The sequence below is a fragment of the Mus caroli genome, chromosome 1, assembly GCF_900094665.2.
Source record: "Mus caroli chromosome 1, CAROLI_EIJ_v1.1, whole genome shotgun sequence".
Taxonomy (NCBI): domain Eukaryota; kingdom Metazoa; phylum Chordata; class Mammalia; order Rodentia; family Muridae; genus Mus; species Mus caroli.
In genome coordinates, this window is record NC_034570.1 from 30,980,826 (window position 1) to 31,001,079 (window position 20,254).

Genomic DNA, 20,254 nt, shown 5'->3' on the forward strand with positions numbered 1-20,254 from the left:
TGCTCTTACCCACTGAGCCATCTCACCAGCCCCTATACTACCACTCTTAAAGCACATGCAGCAGAAGGGCTCAGTAGGAACTGGATTAGGCGACTGGACACAGTAAGAGCTAGCTCCTAAATGGGCTCAGGTCAATGGAGTTGTTTTTGGATTTTGAACTGATAGATGGAGATCCATCAAGGAATCCATACTAGACAGTGCTATGATAACAGGGAAAAAAAATCTAATTCTGAGGGGCTGGAGAGACAGCTCAGCAGTTAAGAGCATACAGAAGGCAGGGAGTTATATGAGTTCTGTGCCAGTCTGGGCTGAGCGAGAACCTTCTCAAAACAAGGAGCTGGTAGGTGATAAGTCCCACTTAAGGAAGTCAATGAGTCTCTGCCTCTTCCAACTACCAGTCCTAAACACATGCTTAGAAAAGATGAAAGGGAACAAAGACTTCTTCCATCTTTTAAGATTTATGTATATGAGTACACTATAGCTGAACAGACGATTGTGAGCTTTCATATGGTTGTTGGGAGTTGAATTTTTAGGACCTCTGCTCACTCCGGGCAACCCTGCTCACTCCAGCCCAAAGATTTGTTTATTATATTATGGGTGGTTGTAAACAACCATGTGGTTGCTGGGATTTGAACTCAGGACCTTTGGAAGAGCAGTCACTGCTCTTACCCGCTGAGTCACAGCACCGCGTTCCATCTTAACTGTATCAGAGCCTCAACTTTCATATGACTCAGCAGTGGATTCAGGGACCCTAGGGAGAAAGTGAAGAAAAACAGCTGGCTCTACTGAAGTCAGTTTAATGTGCCAAATGTCTACTACAGCTATGGTCTCCACCAGAGATCTAATGCCAAGGCAGGCCTTAGATTCTCTGTGTAGCTAAGCTGACCACTGCTTCTACCTCCTGAATGCTGGAGTTCCAGGTATTTACTGGCACACTCAACTATCTCTCCCTTTATAGGTGATGAAGAGCTGTGGGCTGATGTCTGTCCTGGGAAGACCAGAAGGACCTAAGGATCAAAGGGGGTGGGGGAGGTCCCTCTCGATACAGAAACAAAAGTAACCTTAAGGTTAGAATCCACTTACCAACCTTTTTTTTGAGACAGGGTTTCTCTGTATAGCCCTGGCTGTCCTGGAACTCACTTTGTAGACCAGGCTGGCCTCGAACTCAGAAATCCACCTACCTCTGCCTCCCAAGTGCCGGGATTAAAGGCATGCGCCACCACTACCCCACTTACCAACCTTTAAGTACTTATCTCAGAGTCAAAGGTGCAAATTCACAAACGTGTGTTAGGACGAACAGCAAGAGATCCCACCCCCCATCTCCCAATGGGCCTAGTGGGAACTCTACTCAAGCAACGTCAATCACTCTTGGCCTGCCTGATGGGAAAACTGAAAAGGGCCACATTCTCCTCACTTCCTAGGCTAGTCTCCATTTCTGGTCTTCCATTTCAGAACCCAGAACAGACATCAGCCAGAACCTCTTCCCCACCTATAAAGGGAGAGAAAGATGGGTGTGGAGGTATATGCCTGTAATCCCATGGCTCGGTATGCAGAAGCAGAAGAACTGGGAGTTAAGGCCAGTTTAGCTGCACAGTGAATTTTAGGCCTGTATACAGTGCCCAGGCTTCACAGCCCCAGATGACCTCAGGCATCATCCATCACTCCATCTAAAGTCTGGCTGGAGGCAATTCCCAAAGCATGCAGAACCAAATGAAAACAAGCTGAAGCAACGCAAAGTTCAATGTTTTGTATTTTATTCTTTTTGCTAACGTAAGATCAGAAACATTGCTCTGGCTCACTTCTATGAAGTCATCCAACCCAAATTATTATAGTGATGCAACTGAAGGTTGCTGTCTTTGCTCCTCACTGACCTCCTCACTGGGCATTCATAAGCCCTCGGTTGCCTGAAAGAGAATGTAAAGCCTTCCTGACCTTCCACACACTCATAAGAGTACTACCTTCTGAGGCCACACCCTCAAGTCTGCCAGGAGGTGGGTGGGGTGAAGTGTCTCTCCACATTCCAGCTGGTGTGCTTTGAGATGGGACCTGAGGAACATGGTCTACAGACTCCAGTCACTTCCTCGTTGGTCAGCCCCTCAAAGGTGACGATCAGTGTGCTGCAGCTCCCCCTCCTCAGTTTTGCAGTTCTTCAAGGTATGCAAGCTATGCCTCAGAAGTCACCCATGGGATGCACAGATTAACCACCAAAGCAGGATACAGGTTTTCTTTGGTTCCAGAACACAGGGGCAGCATCTTTCAGGAGCAGCCCTCCAGTGTTGTTCAAGCTGTTCTCCTAAGTCACAAAGGGTTGTTCAGGGTCCTCTGCCAACTTAAACAATCCCTAAAGGTTTCATAGACTTTCCCAGTCTTATCCTCTCTTTTGGTGGTTATATGCTCTGACCTATGAAGCTATCAAGGCCCCAGCGCTAGGCGCGCCTCATCCAGATTTCATACCTTCTCAAATTCTCTGAATGCCTTCTGAATTTCAGAAGACAGCTCCACTCTGTGAACCACTGAGTGCAACTCCACAGCTAAGGCGAGGTGTGGAGACTGGAGACCTCTCGCGTCCTATCACCCGTCTCTGACCTGACTTGCCTGAGGCTCCTCCACACTGTGTCCACTCAGATTATAGGTGAGAGGGCTTTGGTGTAGCTGTATATGGCCCCGTGACCAAAATCACACTTGAGTTGCTTTATTTCTCATCTTAACAGAAACTTTCTAAGTATGAAAGGGAAAGGAGCCTTGAACACAAGCTCAGAGCCAAACTCCAAGCTCCATCTGCACAGCGTCACAGGAAATGAGAGGCTCTGCTCCATCGTCAGTGCCCACATCACCAGGACCACAGTCTACAAGGCTCAGGCTGGCCCCGGAGCCTCACACAGTAGTCAACAACCTTCCTACTTCTAAGCAGAAAGGCAGAGTTCTAAGAAAGGAGACAAACTCTGAAGCACAGCCTTCCCTGTCCTACTGCCCCAAGCTTCCTACAACAGCAGAGATAGCATGGTAGCTGGTCAATTGCTTCATTGCCAGGCAGCACATAGGACTCTCAGGGATTCGCAGTTTCCCTGACTTGGTAAATTCCATTTTTCTAGCTTTTCTTAGGCCCTCAAGTGTCATGCAGAGCTCCAAGCCCAAGCTGCCAGCAGCATAGGGCCCTTGGGTATGCCTTGCCAACTACTTCCTTTGCTGTCCATCCCTCTTTTTGGACCTACAGGCTCTCTTCTACAGGCGATTGCACAAAACATTGTGAGGAAGAGGAAGGGGCCAGCCATCACATGGTAACCACCATTCCCCACATCTTAGAGCAGCTAAGGGCTGGCAGCTGACAGCCCACTTCTTCCTGCCTTCATCATGAAACTGCAGTGAGCCGTTCTATACTGACACTGGGGTCAAATTACATCAGTGTTGGGGTATAAATGCCAACTATCCAACTATGCCAGACCTGGGGATCCCAGGAAGCAACTTGCTGGCCTTATATCACCTGGCCTAATGTTTTCTCAAGCCAGAGGCCCAACCCCAAAGACAGCTAGTAGACAGGTGAAAATGGCTGTCTTAAGGATGTCTTCAGACACTCAGCCGGTTCAGCAGGACCACACGGTTCACCTTGAGGCAGTTTTCACCAACCTGGTAAGGACATTTTGCTGGCATACTCAGGGTGCTGGAGGCAGACGCTGTGGCAAAAAAAGGGTGAAAAGGGGTCAAAGTTTAGCCAGACTAGACCCCTCCTCTGACCCAATCATCCCACTCCCAAGAATGTAAGCCAATGTAACGATCAATAGGAAATAAGACGCTCTGCTCTGGTGTTATGCATGTAAGAGAACTTGGATTCTACAGTCAGGCCCACTGGGCTACAACTTGGGGTAAGGACTCACTAGCTCAGAGGCTCTGTGAGCTCCCCTCTCACCTGGGACACAAATGACAGCACCTGCTTCCCAGGAATACTGCAGGGATTAAGTAAGATAACCTGCATAAAGCATCAACAGTATAATTCTCGCTCAACCACAAACATCAGCTCTTGGTTGTATTTATCACACCCAAGGACAGGAAAGGAACACAGAGAATAGGAAACAAGTACATCACTAGACAACCTGAAAGGGAAATAAATGTCCACAACTGTTACGACAGTATCATCTTTAGGTCATGGGAATTTTGGATGTTGAGCCTTGCAGCCTGGGAAGAGGGCACAGGTGGACAGATGACATCTACTCGCTAGGCTACCGTGTTTCTACATGTCACACGGATAGAAACCCCAAGAACACAGTGAAGAAGACTAAGAGCATGGGAGGGAAGGATGAAGGGTTTGATGAAGGACCCACTCCCTACTTGCATACAGAGCCCCAGGACAGGGGTGCACACAGGAGGTCACTGTCCTGATCTAAGTGAGTGTAACTGAGCAGGGACTCCTGCAAAGCTGTAGTGTGGCACACTGCCATGGACAACAACTAGACAAGGGCCTCCCAGGCGGCCACCACCAGTGTGATCAGAAGGACACAGAGACTGGGAATGTAGGGTACAACATAGCCGCCTTCTTTATCTGCAGCTCTTATCTGTCAGGACAAACAATAGCTCAAGCCCATCAAGGAAGCATTTTATGGATCTAACAAAAATTAGTTGGTACCATGCACCAGTACTAAGAACCATAAAATAAGGAGATGGAGGAAGAGGAGGAGGAGGAAGAGAAAAAGGAGGAGGAAGAAGAGGAGGAGGAAACGAGTACTTCTTTAAGTCAGGTTCCCATTGGTCTAGGTCAGCTAATCCAGGTCCTGGATGCTGCTATTACAGGCATTCACCATCCTGCCTGACTCATTTGGTGTATTTAGGGCTTCATGCATGCTAGGCAAGCACCTGACCACGCCCACCCCAAAAGAACCGATTTTTCATTAGATGAGCTGGTCATGGTAGTTGCTTTCTTTAACTCCAGCACAGGTCTGTAGGCTGGAGAGGTGGTTCAGCAGTTAAGAGTATTGACTGCTTTTCCAGAGGTCCTGAGTTCAATTCCCAGCAACCACATGATGGCTCACAAACATCTAAAATGGGATCTGATGTGTCTGAAGACAGCACAGTGTACTCATGTTTAAATTAAAAAAAAAAAAAAAAGGCAGAGGTTCGTCTCTGAGTTTGAGGCTAGCCTGCTCTACAAAGTGAGCTCCAGGCCAGCCAGGAGTTTATATAGTAAGACCCTTTCTCAAACAACAAAACAAAAATTAGGTAAAATATCACTGTCACATATAAAGAATTTAACAAATGCTAGGCACAAGGACAAGTATATGTAACCCCAGTACTTAGGAACCTGCAGAATGCTAAAATAGGGACTGGTCTGAACTATATTCTTGTGGGCACGTCTCAACAGAAAGCAAACAGTGCCTTTTATCAACAAGTACCCACTGAGTGTTCACATTTCCAACAGCCTCAAAAATATCAAATGTGGGTAGTTTGGTTTTTCATCATTTAAGCATTTGTGTTTCTAAGGTCCTTGGCTTAGCTGGTTAGTTTTATGTTAACTCGACACAAGATAAGACTAATTTTGAGAGAACCTCAATTGAGGAAATACCCTCCCCACCCCTAGACTGGCCTGTGGTGTATCTTCTTGACTGTGAGAGAGCCAAGCTCACTGTGCACAATGCTACCCCTGGGCTGGACCCCAGCTGAGCAAGGAATGAGAGCCAGCCAGCAAGCAGCATCCCCTAAGGTTTCTGCCAGACTCTGTTTCATGGTGCAGTGTGCTCTGGTATTTTATCACAGCAATAGAAACCCTACCTACTTAAGTCAATTTCTACACCAAGCTAGATAATAAGGCCCAAACCTCAAGAATTCAAGTGATTTGCCCAGGATCACACAGCTAAGAGCTGAAAACCAAGTCTAACCTGAAGCACAGAGTTCTTTCTTTTAAAATCACACTGTTAGGCCAGGTGAACAGAGATAAAACTGGAAACATGGACTTGATAACCCCTTTCCTGTTGGAGAAGGACCACAGTGGACCCCGCCCAGCAATAATGTACCCATTTTATTCACATGAAAACTAATCTGGGTTAAAGCAATGAGGAAAACCCAGCTTTCATGCAGCGCTTCGACTCAGCATGGAAAATGAGGTGGATGTCTTCTTTAGAGAAGAGCAGCAACCTGCATTCTGCTGCACAGCCCCTTTGTTCAGTCCCCATCAAAGCACGAAGGAACAGAAGAACTTCTGTACTGTCTGCTGTAGTGTACAACAAAAAACAAAACTCTTCCTATTGTATTCTACAAGGACCAAAATTATCTTTTACAAAACTAGTTAACAACACTAAACACACACACACACACACACACACACACACACACACGAGGTGGAAGCAAAAAACAAAGGGAAACCTACAGTCTAATACTATAAGTGGAGCCTAAAATTCCAAGTGAAACAGAAGCAAATGGAAAGGATAAGCACCCCATTAACCAGCAGACGCTTCTGTTTCCAGCCTGTTCTCCTGTGACAGGGCCTTGTGTCCTTTGTACACATAATGAAAGTAACAAGGGTTGCAGAAAAGAGCAAGAAGGGGAGATGGCAGCGTGCATCTGTGACTCTGGAATTACACTGGCACCTGGGAGACATCTGAGGCCAGTCTGAACAACACAGGGTGACCCCATCTCAGACAAAACAGGATAAAACTGATGGAAAATAATGCAGTCCTGGCATTTGAAAGGCTAAGCCAAGAGGATCAAAAGTGTAAGGCCACCCAGGGTTACACAACAAGACCCATCTCAAAGAAATAAACCCAAACAACAAGAATCCAACAGGGCATGCTGAAAACAAAACAATACCCACCCACCCCCGATTCAGACAACGGAATATTAGGAAGGCTATTTAATGAATCATTTTCACCAAAAAAGAACTGTTGATGTTCAGTCATCTCATGGGGATGATTCTAAGAGGGCTGGGCACCTGCACTGTCAGACAACAGAAGGCTAGTATAGAAAGAGAAAGAACAAGGTCATACGACAGACTCACATGTGTAGAGTTACATGGAATATTAAAGCAGAGAACTTCAAATGTTTTTTAAGGATAAACAGATTCACCCTTTACTTCAATGGGTGAAAGGTAAATAAAAGTGCATGGTGTGCACGCCTGTGGTCCCAGGACTTGCAAGGCTGAGGCTGTGAGTCTTCTACATAAGTCAAACGCTGCCCCGAGGACAGAAAAGAAGAGTCAAATGTAGGGCAGTCTATGCTGCCCTTCTAAAGGGAAACTTGTAAACAAACAAACAAAGATGGCTGGGCATATTCTAGCAGATGTGAGTGATCTCAGTCAGTTTGAGGCCAGCCTGGTTTATATTATCAAACTCCAGACCAGCCAGAGCTATACAATGAGACCCTATCTCAAAAGAAAAATTTTTAGCTGTATGCATGTAATCCTAGCTATTTGGGAGGCTGAAGTAGAATGATCACAGCCTTGAGGCAAACCTGAGCAATTCAGCAAGACCCCGTCTTAAAAAAATAAATCAAAAAGGGAACTGGGGAGATGGCACAGTAGGCTAAGCACTGAGTCGGCCTGAGGGCCTGACTTCAGGTTCCTTCCTGCTCATACAACACTTACAGTGAGCACCTGTACTCCTGGAGGCCTGAGGTCTGCCCAACCCTAGCAGACACGACAAGTTCCAGAGTCACCGAGAGATCCTGTCTCCAAAACTACAGTGGAGAAGTGAATGAGAAAGATAACCCCAATGCTAAGCTCTGGCACCAGCACACAAGTGTGAGCAAAATGCACGGACATACACCACAAACAGACAGACAGACAGACACACACACCATACAAGATCCAGAAATAGAAGTTAAAAGCCAAATGTTGAATAAAAAGATAAAATGGGCTGGGCGTGGTGGTGCAACGCCTTTAATCCCAGCAGGCGGATTTCTGAGTTCCAGACCAGCCTGGTCTACAAAGTGAGTTCCAGGACAGCCAGGGCTACACAGAGAAACCCTGTCTCAAAAAACAAAAACAAACAAACAAACAAAAAAAGATAAAATGGCTTGGACTAGAGCTCTGGCAGGCAGTGTTTGCCTAGTCTGCATGGGACGCTGGGTTAAATCCTAAGTATTATACAAGGAACTGAAGGAAGTGACACACATGCACCTGTAACTGGAGAACTCAGGAGGTACAGAAACGAGGACCAGGAGTTCAAGGCAATCCTTAGTTACATATTAAATTCAGGACCAGCCTGGGCCTGATCCTCTCAAAAAATATAATATGCAAAGGTAGATGAGATGGCTCAGTATTTAAAAGCACTTGCAGTTCCTGCAAAGGGTCATAATTTGGTACCTGGCACCAACATGGCAGCTTACAATTGTTCTTGACTCCAATTCCAAAGGATGTGGAGCCTTCTTCAGAACTCTGAGGGTCCCAGGAATGCACACATAAATATGCAGACAAAACTCATACACAAAAAATAAGAATAATAAAATAAAGGCAATCTACTGACCAGGATAAAGCGTAAGAAACTGCGTAACAGAAAAAGGATTAACATAAAACCACTGTTTGTTTTACTGTATGTAAAAACTCACATTGAAGTGACCAAGATCCAACTCTAAAAAGTTGTCCTCTAATCCCCACCTATGATCTAGGGGGTTTTTTGTTGTTGTTTTTCCCTAACTTGACACAGCTAGAGTTATCTGGAAAGAGGAACCTCAACTGACAAAGGGCTTCCATAATCACACTGCATATATGTAACTAGCAGAGCACTGATGTGGGAGGGCTCAGCTCACCATAAGCACTGCCGCTCCTGGGCATGTGGTCCTGGGGTGTATAAGAAAGCAAGGTGAATGCCGGGCATGGTGGCGCACGCCTTTAATCCCAGCACTCGGGCGGCAGAGGCAGGCGGATTTCTGAGTCCGAGGCCAGCCTGGTCTACAGAGTGAGTTACAGGACAGCCAGGGCTACACAGAGAAACCCTGTCTCGAAAAACAAACAAACAAACAAACAAACAAACAAACAACAACAACAAAACAAGGTGAGCAAGCCACAGACAAGCCATTAAACAGTGTTCCTCCTTGGTCTATGCTGCAGTTCCTGCCGCCAGACTTGGTCTTGAGTTCCTACCCTAAGTTCTTTTCACCCTGTCAAGCTATTACAGAATCTATGAGAATAGCACTGAGAACTGTAAACATCCCTAAATTACACTGTTCCTGTAATGTTCCAATAATTTAGTAAGCATAATTATTTTTGTAATTGCAAAAAAAAAAAAAAGAGAGAGAGAGAGAGATATGAAAAACACTAGGCCAGTAGCTGGGCAGTACTAGGTCTAAAGCCAGGCAATGGTGGTACATGCCTTTAATCCCAGTGCTTGGGAGGCAGAGGAAGGCAGATCTTTGAGTCCGAGGCCAGCCTGGTCTACAGAGAGAGTTCTAGGTAGCTACACAGAGAAACCCTGTCAGAAAACAAAACACAAAAAAACCTTCACAGGCCGTAGGGACAGACTGGGCCCGCCTGCAGACATACAGTCTGTCCACGCCTCGCTCATTCCTATGCAGACAGCCGAGTGGAGTCAGCTACTGTAGAAGAGTGCAGTGTTGGACCAGGACAGTCTTGTTTAGCCTCCTGTCTCTGGATGGCTGCTCAGATCAACACTGTAGATCAGAAGCATTTACTTTCCTTTAAAAAGTCATAACGGAAATCAGCTAAGAGGAATCGACTGCTACTTCCCGGGTAAACTGTAAAAAAAACTAGCTATGCCCTAAAGATAGCAATGAAGACATGGATTCAAGAGTCAGCCTCTACTGACAAGCTGTGAATGATGAAACCAAGAGAGGGAGGAGAAAGGGAAGAAGAGAGAAATACTCAGAAACATTCTACCCAGTCACGGATGCCCTTGGAGATGCACCACCTCAATTCTCACAACAGACAGTTTTACAGAGAAGGAAAATCAAAGTGACAAGGCTAGAAACCTCAGAGTCCAAATGTGAATCTAGTCTGCCAACAACTTCAGTGCAATGGCAGGTGTGATCAACACTTTGGCCAGCCCCACATTTACCTAGGACTGGAGCCTGCTCACTTCCTGGGTCTGCCCAGGCCAACTCACCTGTGAACTAGATGGTAGCATCTGGGAGTTGGGCTCCTCGGACGGCGCTGCCCCTGACCCCATAGGGCTTAGCGTGGTAATTCTGCTTGGCTGGCCACGCAGCGTCAGAGTAATGGTGGTGGGGACCTTTAAGCCTAAGTAAGAGACAGACAGACATAGAGATAGGAAGACAGGGGACTGATTTCTAGCCTCTACTTTCAGGTAACAGTTTCTTCCCAAAACAACATCTTGGCTTTCTTCCTGGGTAGGTAGGTCTACGCTGTCAGTAAAATTGAAAGGCACCAGTCTGTGTTCTCTAGACCTTTCTGAGGGCAGGTTCCACAGAACTGAATCCAAGAATCAAGGAAAGTTCACCTTGCCTATATAAGATCTGGAAATACCCAGAGCTGGAAGTCCCCATCATTTTCATGAGACTTACCTGATGCTTGGTTGGAAATTTGAGCCAAGCCAGGTAGGCTGCTTGCCAACTTAGCGAGGCTCCCATTGGTCAGCAGCTGGTGAATGGCAGTGGGCTTCCCACCAGGAGTGGCACCCAAGGAGGAGAGAGTGGTGGCCACAGGGATGGTACGGACAATGGTGCTCGTGCCTGTGGTGATGGCACCCAGACTCTGCATGGGGGTTGGCAATTTCACACTGGTGGCCTATTGGACACAAGCAGATGATTAGAAGTTACCACCCAACAACAACACCGGAGCCTGCAGAGCCCACTCAGCACATGTCAAGGTACTCTTCCAGGATTTTTATTATCTTTATATTATTTTTAAGCATCACAGATGTATGAGAGAGCTAATATTATTACCTTATTTTATAGGTGAAGACACAGACAGAGATGCCAAGAAACTCATCTAAGCCCATAGAATAAGTCATAGATTATAATGTCTGGTAGCTTCTTGACTATGTATTTAGAAGGCTTTTTGTCCTTAACCCACTCATATCAGACATAACCTCCCTTCCATAAGAAGTTCTTATCCCACACTACCCAGTACAGCAGATGATATACCTGTGGGGCTGGCCCTGGGGAGGGACTTCCTGGGAGGCCAGAGGTCTTGCTGCTAATATCTTGTAAGCTGAAGCTGAGGCCCTGGAGGAGGCTGCTGGCTGAAGCGGTCCCTAGGAGAGGACATGGCAGATGCAGCAGACATCAGTCCCGGGTATTACCCACAAGCGGCCTACAGCACTTTCATCCTACAACAACCTAAGCTTGCCCTTAAGCACTACCCTGCTCTCAGAAAGATACCAGGAAAGCCTTCCCAGCACACACAGTAGTTACTACACAAGGACAGGTGCTATGCCAGACACTGCCTTGGATTTACTCTTCCAATCTGTTCTAAGCCAGCAGTCCTACACTTTGTACAGAAAAATGGAGAGCTTGAATCTCACTTTTCAGAAACACAAATTCAATTACTTCTACAGAAAATAAGAATAAAGCAAGTGGATTCAGATACTTGACCACATGACATATAGTCCAACAACCTGAAAGTAAAATCTTAAGGGAGAGGTAATTCAGCAATGTCCTAACCCACGGTATCAGCAATCAGCCCTTCCAGGTAGGCTAGGCTCAGAAAAAGTAGATATCAAAGAGGTAAAACACATCTCACTTTGCTGAAGTCCAGTTCAGCACCACCTCCAGCTTTATCTAGTTGGAGGTACGAAAAAGAAGAAACAACACAGGCATTGTCCATCCTCACAGTAAAGGACACAGCCCCTACCGACAGTGAAGACAAGCTAATTCCAGTTCCCATTAGCTTCTGCTACCACTGGGAGAGCAGAGCTACTCTTCTCGCTCCAGTTCCAGAACTGGTCTAAGACCGCCCCCCTGTGCAGCAGATCCAAGACAAGATACCTGGAAGGGAGCTGCCTGGGGAAGTGGCCACCAAGCGGCTCTGCAGCGTGTGGATAGCATTAGGTGTGGCACTGCTGGAAGCCACTGATGGGGTTGTGCTGGCTGTACCTCCACCTTCAGAAGAACTTGACCTGGAAAGAAAGAAAGGAGCCCTGTCATCCAAAGAGCAGCAGCCCACAGCCACAACGGGGTATCCCATCCCGAGTGAAGTCCGGCAAGGAAGAATCTTTGGTTTCTGTTTCAGTTTCTAAGCCCCACCTCTATCCTTCTAAAAGCCAGGCCTAAATGAAAGAACTCAAGTCCTGGGTAAAGTCAGTGGATGCTCTGCAATATCATAAGGAAAAATGAACTCAAGACTGTCAGAAATGAAAGAAAGCTCCCAATCAGAAAAAAGTCACATGCCTACAACTGACTCTAGAATCTCTCAACTTCCCTGAAGACCAAAAGAAGCAGAAGTTGAGTGAAGAGGAGGAAGACTAGGAGAGCAAAGGCAGACTCACTTGGCTGTAGTGAGAAGTCCAGTGAGTTCCTTGGCTCCTGCTGAAGCTCCCAGGGTCATGGTGATGGGCTTCCCTCCGGCAGCTGCAGAATAATCAAGACCAAAGCTAGGTCCTAACTTGCCCCTAAACCAAGGCTGAATTTAAGATGGAAGGTGAAAAAGGACAGCTATGCTATTCCGGGAGAGCTGGGGTTCTTCCTTCCTTCCATTTTTTAAGCTTTCAATTACCTTAATTAAAACCCCAAATGGACAAAGTGTATAATGTTCTAAATGGCCCCACAAGTACTCTTATATTGTCTTCCTTCTTGAGACAGGTGACTACCACTTTCCACCATGTGTGACCTCAGACCATCTCTGTTCCAGGTGACCATTGACTGACAGAGGCTGGGTTGCCTGCCAAGCCTGGGAATGCTGATCAGCCTTTATCAAAGACAGCACAAAAGACTCACCTTCAGGTGTTCCACCTTGAGAAAGAGTGCAAGGTCCTCCAATTGTGTCCCCTTGGGAGATCAGGGACACTTTGATCTTTGGTCGCTTGGAAGGCTTTGCTCCAGGAAGAGGACTGGAAGAATGGTGCCTCTTAAGCTGGACCCGAAGCTCTTCTTTCTCTATGTCCTCCACTGATTCTGATGAAATGGGAACTAAGAAACAGAGCTGAGGTAAGATCTTCCATAACTTATAAGTACCACAAGCCAAGCCAGCCAGAAGAGACATGTGGAAGTTGCACAGGAAAAGGGACACAGGTACAGGTTGTCCCACCCATTGGGGACCTGACTTGGAGTATCTCAGAGATAACTCAGCCCATCTCAGTTGCCCTGGAGTAGGGAGACAAGGGGCCTTGAGCTGTTGGGAACCAAAGGATAAAAGGCATGCAGACGCCATCTAGCAGAACCAACCCCATCAGAGAACTAAGTAAAGAGTTTTCTCAGCACTTTCCAGACTCGAAGAAGTTGGTCATTTCCCTGTTAATCAACTTCTCCCAAGTTGTCCCATAGCTGGGGACAGTAAACAGCCTATAAGGAACATCCACAGGCAGGCCACCTAATCCTCTGCACAAGGGAGTTTTCCCAGGGCTTCCGCAGCCTCCATCATGCATTAGGTACTTGAGGCTGAGGGCTTTGCTTGTCAAGTGGAGGTAAGGCAGACAGACTGCTACCAGGAGTTGCTGGCTCTCAGGAACTACTAGGTGAGGTAGCATTTCAGCTGCTGCCCAAATAAGACAGAAGTGGCCCATGTCCCAACCAGGTCTAGGGATATGGACTTCCATTAACTCAAACAGATCACTGTGTATAAAGGCAAGCGTCCCGTGCCTCCCTAGACTTGATAACCTTTATACTTTCTCAGTTTCCTGCTCTGTAACCTCAGAAGTCTCTTCTGTAGTGAGCAAGACAGCAGGCCAATGAACATTGGGGTTGCTGGCACGGGGCTACAGTGAGGGAATCAAGGGCTGCTTAGGGATGAATGTACTAGCCTAAGACAGAGGAGTGCTCTAAGTAGCTCTCTTGTACTTGCAGCAATCAGGATGGAAACAACCAAGGCAGGGAGAAAACAGACAAGGAAATGCAGGCTCACATGAAGGCAAGCAGGCCACAGGCATACAAGCATAAAAGGGAGACTCAGAGCCAAGGAGCGTGGCAGAAAAAAGTGAGAAAGCAAGAAATGCCACCATGAGAAACCAACAGGGAGAACATAAGCAAGGGAGCTAGTACAAGGAGCTGGGAGACAGAGAGAAAGGAAGAGAAAAAAACAGTGGAGAGCAGAGAACACTGAGAGGCAGGGAAGAGAGCAGTAAGCCTAGGCGAGCAGGTGAAAGCAATACTCACCAAAGAGACAGGAGGAGGTGCCAGGAGGAAAAGCTTTCCTCACCAGCATGTTTTGTTTCAGAAAAGCAGCAAACTGTGCTGGAATGAATCAGAAAGAATTATAGAATCACAGCCAGCTAGAGAATGGAGGAACAGAGTGGGAACAAGGAAAAGATGAAAACCGTCAACCATTCTTTCTAAGGGAACCACACGGATCTGGAACCTGACTTTGCTGTGTAATTGTCACACGGGGCTGTTGCCAAGCCTCAACAAGCTAGGGCAAGTCACCTCCAAATAGAGGGGTCAGCAGGCAGTGAGAGTTCTGTTAACTACTGTTCCCTACCCACCCATCAGCTCTGCCTAAGCCATGGTTGTATGGATGCTGCTTTCCCACTGACACTCATGGCTCCCATCTTAAACCCAGCTCACCACTCAGACTTCCAGACCACCTTACATTTCTCCACTAATCATGCTACCCAGAGATACAGCAACCTGCTGGCTCTGCCTTCACTAAATTCTAAGGAAATTCCACTAGCCCCAAGTACCACTTACAGAGCATGTACACAGATCGCAGGTACCCAGCCTCTTTTGTTGCCTTCACCCACCCACTCACACTTGTTAGTGGCACTTCATAAGAAGCCTTAGTTTAAGTAATGGAGCCTTTGGCCTCAGTAAAAGTAAAAAGGGTGGGCTGGCTCAGTGAGTAATAGCACTGACTGCTCTTCTGAAGGTCCTGAGTTCAAATCCCAGCAACCACATGGTGGCTCACAACCACCCATAATGAGATCTGACACCTTCTGGTGCATCTGAAGTCAGCTACAGTGTACTAATGTATAATAATAAATACATCTTTAAAAAAAAAAAGTAAAAAGGGTGGTGAGCAGAGGACCATGTTGGGATGGAGGGGAGTGGGACAGACAGACATTAGGGACAGAGCCACTGATGTTTCTTTCTTTACTCACTGAATTCTTTCTTTTCTACAGCTCCTTACTCACACAACCCTTGGATCCCTCCAAACCCTGATTTCAACAATAGTGATGTTCCCCAGCCTTATCTGAAGCTTAATGGCAGAACACTGACTGAATCTGTAAATGTCGCATCATGGAACTCTTTAACTCTTCAAGACCAAATCAAAAGGGCAAGGTGAGCTAGCCTATTCTGAGGAGTAAAATCAGTCACCATGTGCTTATCATTTGGAAAGCCCTCTGACTCCAGGAATGGTTGGCAAAATACACGGCTTCTTCAATTAGAAATTAGAAAAAACGCCAGGCTACCACACACACACACACACACACACACACGCGCGCGCACACACACACACACACACACACACACACGCACGGTTAGCTTATAAGCTCAACGTCTCCAGCACACCAGAACACTGAGGGCTGTGACGAATGACAAAATGCCTATTACCACATAGCCTTGGGACTCATTTCAACCTGAGTTTACCTAGAAGCAGTATGGGAGCCTCTCAAGCTGCCCTGAAAAAGCTGCAGAGCTAATACTTCCCAACTCCACATGACACTAGCTACAGGGGACAGAGCCCCACTGGGGCTGCTGGGCCAGGAGACCATCTGTACCTTGGGCTTGTCTGTGGGTCAGCACAGCTTCTGTCCTCTGCACATGTCTTTTCAGCAGCTGGGAGGTCCCAATCTGACTTGATTTCTGGGTAGAGGTCACTGTGGTCACTTTGGTCTTAGGGCTAGAGGTGGGGCTGCTGGACACACTGGAGAGATCCTGGGTAGTGAAAGTACAAAGAGACTTGAATCCAAGCATCATTCGGCATGGCTCCCTGCATCTCCCCTTACAGGGATTCCCAGACATCCCCACAAAGGAAGACCTCAGTAAAGGTGCCTCTCCCTGCACACACTACCTCTGAGCCTGAGGGGGATGTGGAAAGCCTGGCAGCTGGGGAAGCAGGACGACTGCCTCGCTCAGGAATTTCAAAGGCCAGGTCTCTTCGGGCCAAGTCCCGGGGTTTCTTCTTCTTCTCAGCATCCTGATCCCGAGGCTCAGAGCCCACATGACCCTCAGCACGAGTGAGCACTCCAGTCAGGAAGTCCACAATCTCATCCTAGTGTGAAAAGGAGCAAAGGCCTTCCTTAGTCCTCCCCTGGAGAACAGGACCCTCCTAGATAGCACCAAGATAAACAGAACTCTATCCTCCAATGATGGTTCTTTCCACTCCCAAGGCCACATACAGGCCAAGCTTAGCTGCAATACCTGGGGAAGAGCAGCAGGTGCCTGTGCAAAAGCTCTGGGCATACTCCACGCCCCACTCTGTTGAGTGCCCACCCATATCTCAGTTCACCTCTTCTTTGCTTTTTCCTTCCCTGTTCTCCTTTCTTTGACCATGACTTAGGTCTACCACACAGCCTACTGGAAACCCTTCATGATCCAGAGTGAGAAAGGCTGCTGCCAGTAAGACAAAACCTAGCAACAAAAAGGAGAGCAAACTGTTTACCTGAATACATCTGTCCACCATGCTCTGAGTCAGGCCCTCTGATTTCTTCTTTGCTTTGCTTATTCTAAGAAGCAAAAAAGAAACAGTGAGAACAGTGAGATGACCAAGCAGACAGAGCATGACGACTGAGTGCAAAATTCTGCAGCCTAGAGTGGAAGGGACCTGACCCTGAGAGTTGTCTCTCTCTCTCTCTCTCTCTCTGTCTCTCTCTCTCTCACACACACACACACACACATACTCTCTCACACACATGGAGCGGGGGAGGGAGGAGAGGGAGAAGGAGAGAGAGAGAGAGCTGTAAAAAATGTTTTACCTACAGAGTAAGACCCTATCTAAAAGCAACAAAAACCTGATTTCTGGCTGATGCTCCTGGAAAACAGAAAATCAGACCTGTAAGTTTTACAATGGAAAGCAATATTACTAAAACTATACCAGCCCTCCAAAATAAATGGCATTTAATACAAATACTACCTATGTTCGTATTGATCTTCCAATGTGAGTTGCTCAGGACCTACATGGTTTAAAAGAGAACTAACTCCTGCACATTATCCTCTGACCTTCATAAAGTGTCAGGGCATGGGGACACCTGCACACAAAACCAGTAATAAAAATGTAACTCAAGGAGGCTGGTGAGATGGCTCAGTGGATAAGTGCACCAACTGCTCTTTCAAAGGTCCTGAGTTCAAATCCCAGCAACCACATGGTGGCTCATAACCATCCATAACGAGATCCAATAGCCTCTTCTGGAATGCCTGAAGACAGTTACAGTGTACTTACATATAATAAATAAGTCTTTAAAAAAAAAAAAACTGACCTTGCTTTTTAAAAAAAAAAATGTAACTCAAAAGTTACAAACAAAAATTTTTAACCAGGTAAGGTGGCATACACCATTAATTTCAGCACTCAGGTAGCAGAGGCAGTAAATTTGAGGCCAGTCTGGTCTACATAGAGAGTTATAAGACAGCCAGGACAACAAAATTAAAAACTTAAAAAGAAATAAAATAAAAAATGTAAGGTGTATGTAATGAAAAGTTTGATGTCAAAGACAAAAGTCTCAAAATCTTTCCTCTTGACAGACCAGTGCACACCATTAATTCTAGCATTAACTCAGGGCAGAGGCAGGTGGATCTGTGAGTTCCAGACTAGCCTGGTCTACATAATGATAGTTCCAAAATAGCCAGAGCTACATAGAGAGATTCTATTACAATTTCTGCAACTAAAGATGTTTCCTAAGATTTAATGAATGGCTGTCTTGATGACCAAAGTCACAAGACACCTTACCTTAAATCCCTCCCAAAATTTGGCTTTATTGATACTTTATAATGTATCTAGTCAGGCTTAACACAAGTAAATCTATGTTCATACTGGTCCTCAAGGAATGAAATTTTTTAAAATGCCTACCCCAGGAAAAGTCTGATGACAAAGAATCTCAAAGTATATTCTCCCCACAAGATGACTCCTAATTACAAAGGGGAAACAGTAATTTCATAGTGGAGAACCCCACAGTAGCTATCCCAACTGTATGATCAACGTTATTATCAGTAGTAACAAGATAAATTGAATCATGTATCCTCTGACAGAGTACACCGAGAAGCAATGTCACCTTTGTGGCATTCCTGACAAAACTAAACATCTTCAATAGATCAGAGGAAAAACATGTAAAAGAACTATCGATATTATAACTGATCAGCCATCTTCAGCTGTGTCAAGGTTCCAGAAAACAAACACTGAAGACTAGGCATGGAGACTCAGGAGGCTAAGGGCAGAAAGATCCTCCTCAAGGCCATTCTCAGCTACATTATAAATGTGAGTGCAGTCTGGGCTACATGAAATCCTGTCTCAAAAAAAATAAGAAAGAGAGGAGGGAGAGAGGGGCTCACGTTCTCTCCCCCCTCCCTCCCTTTCTCCCTCTCTCTGTTCCTCTCCTCTTTTGGGAGATACTGATGAAATCTAGGTTTGTTATTTAGATTAGACAATACTATCAAATCGACAATTTGGTTATATTTTGTTTATATAAGAAACTCTAGGTGAGGGATAGAGGAGATTTCATATTTCTTGTACTAGTGCTGTAGTTTTTTGAAATAGGTTCAAGGGCCAGCTAGCTTTTGCTTTAGCCTCCTGAATACATTTTGGGATTATAGGATGCAAGTTTAATTGTTCCTTCAGTCATACTGGTCTGTCATTATTCGGCCACGGATAAACATTCTCTAACATTCCAATACATTCTCGTCCTTCGGGAGATGGACCCACCTGAGATTATCATCAGCTCCCCCAACCACCACCAAGCTATTTTCTGCTCGAATCTTTTCCCGGAAGTCCTCCATAGCTTCAGGGTGACACTGTAGAGAATTCTGACCAATGACAAAGAGGACTGGAGTCTTCATGTCCAGGAGGGGATCGTCCACATCCTGGAAGAGGCAGTAGTTTAGATGTAAGCAGTTGGCCCTCACCTAACCCCCATGCAGCATGCACTCCACTGTTCCACATTCCTGCTGCCTCCACTCCCACTGCCAAAGACCAAGCAGTTTCATCTCCCTCTTACCCCCCTGGGTCCATCCACAGTAAGCAGAGGAAACCCAAGGCAGACAACAGCAGTGACGTACTCCATCACAGACACCTGTACATAATAAAGGCATCATTAAGCTTTAGGATAAGTAAATTCACTACACCCCCAGCCTCCCCAGAATGCAGGTGGGCCTGGGTAGCCCAGAGCCATCAGTCAGTCCCAGCTTTTCTTGCTTGTTCTAGCCTTCAGTTTTATCAGCCATACATGATTAAGAGTACAGAGCACAGGCAGTCACCACCTAGAGAACTGGAACCCTGATAGGACGACCTTCATACACACCTGAGTCTGATGGGAGCTGTCATACTCTAGTCCTGCTAGTCAATCTAGACCAGAGCCCCCCCTTACTTACTGACTTTGTTATTGAGAACACACATAATCAAAAGAACACAAATGTTACCAGGCTGGGAGATATAGGAAAGATAGAGTAGCACACTTATCTCATATGTGCAAGGCCCTGGGCTCCATCTCTAGAACACACAGAGAAATACCCCAAACAGAAAAAACACAAATGCCAACACTGTCCCTTAAAAGAAGAAATCTCTCATCAGCAGTTTTAAGGGACACTCCCACCCAGCTGAGGCTTCTCAAAGCATGTGGGCCTGAGAGTCTGTCCTGGGCGGGCGCAGGCGTGTGCGTGTGGGCGTGTGGGTGTGCAGAGGGTAGCAGATGCTTGTTCTCGCTACTCTACACCATACTTGACTACACTGGTTGGAAGAACTGGGACTCTTCAAACATGAAGACAACATCAAATTCAAAACTAATTTGTGTCTATTTGAAATGTTAAGCAGAATAAATCTTAAAAAAAAAAAAAAAAAAAGAAATGTTAAGGAGAGATCACAGTATGTATTTAAGTCTGGGGCGAAAAGGACCCCCCCCCCCGAGATACATGCTCTGTCATATATAAATGAAATACAGATTTGAAACTTTTAAGACTGTTTAGTTTTCTTCTCTTAAGAAGTTTGGAGTAAAGCCAGTGGGCAGTGGTGGCGCATGCCTTTAATCCCAGCATGAGATCAACGAGTTTATCTTGGGAGGCA

At 46.2% G+C, this 20,254-nt stretch overlaps 1 protein-coding gene across 6 annotated transcripts in view; it reads right to left on the minus strand.

Moving 5' to 3' along the window:
* Positions 1 to 1,732: 1,732 nt before the first annotated feature.
* Positions 1,733 to 20,254, minus strand: part of Kansl3 (KAT8 regulatory NSL complex subunit 3) — a 35,923-nt gene continuing 17,401 nt past the window's right edge. For 4 of the 6 annotated variants that reach the window (XM_021175281.1, XM_029476502.1, XM_021175304.2 and 1 more), the window contains 13 exons: positions 19,194 to 19,268; positions 18,902 to 19,059; positions 16,652 to 16,715; positions 16,061 to 16,261; positions 15,768 to 15,924; positions 14,206 to 14,283; positions 12,832 to 13,023; positions 12,384 to 12,465; positions 11,884 to 12,014; positions 11,041 to 11,150; positions 10,459 to 10,681; positions 10,041 to 10,174; positions 1,733 to 3,671 (listed from right to left, as the gene is read on the minus strand). In XM_021175281.1, the coding sequence (XP_021030940.1) occupies positions 3,651 to 3,671; positions 10,041 to 10,174; positions 10,459 to 10,681; positions 11,041 to 11,150; positions 11,884 to 12,014; positions 12,384 to 12,465; positions 12,832 to 13,023; positions 14,206 to 14,283; positions 15,768 to 15,924; positions 16,061 to 16,261; positions 16,652 to 16,715; positions 18,902 to 19,059; positions 19,194 to 19,268 (1,626 nt within the window). In that variant the 3' untranslated portion in view covers positions 1,733 to 3,650. The remainder of the gene's footprint in view (positions 3,672 to 10,040; positions 10,175 to 10,458; positions 10,682 to 11,040; positions 11,151 to 11,883; positions 12,015 to 12,383; positions 12,466 to 12,831; positions 13,024 to 14,205; positions 14,284 to 15,767; positions 15,925 to 16,060; positions 16,262 to 16,651; positions 16,716 to 18,901; positions 19,060 to 19,193; positions 19,269 to 20,254) is intronic. The other 2 variants (XM_021175288.1, XM_021175293.1) reach the window with 2 other exon arrangements.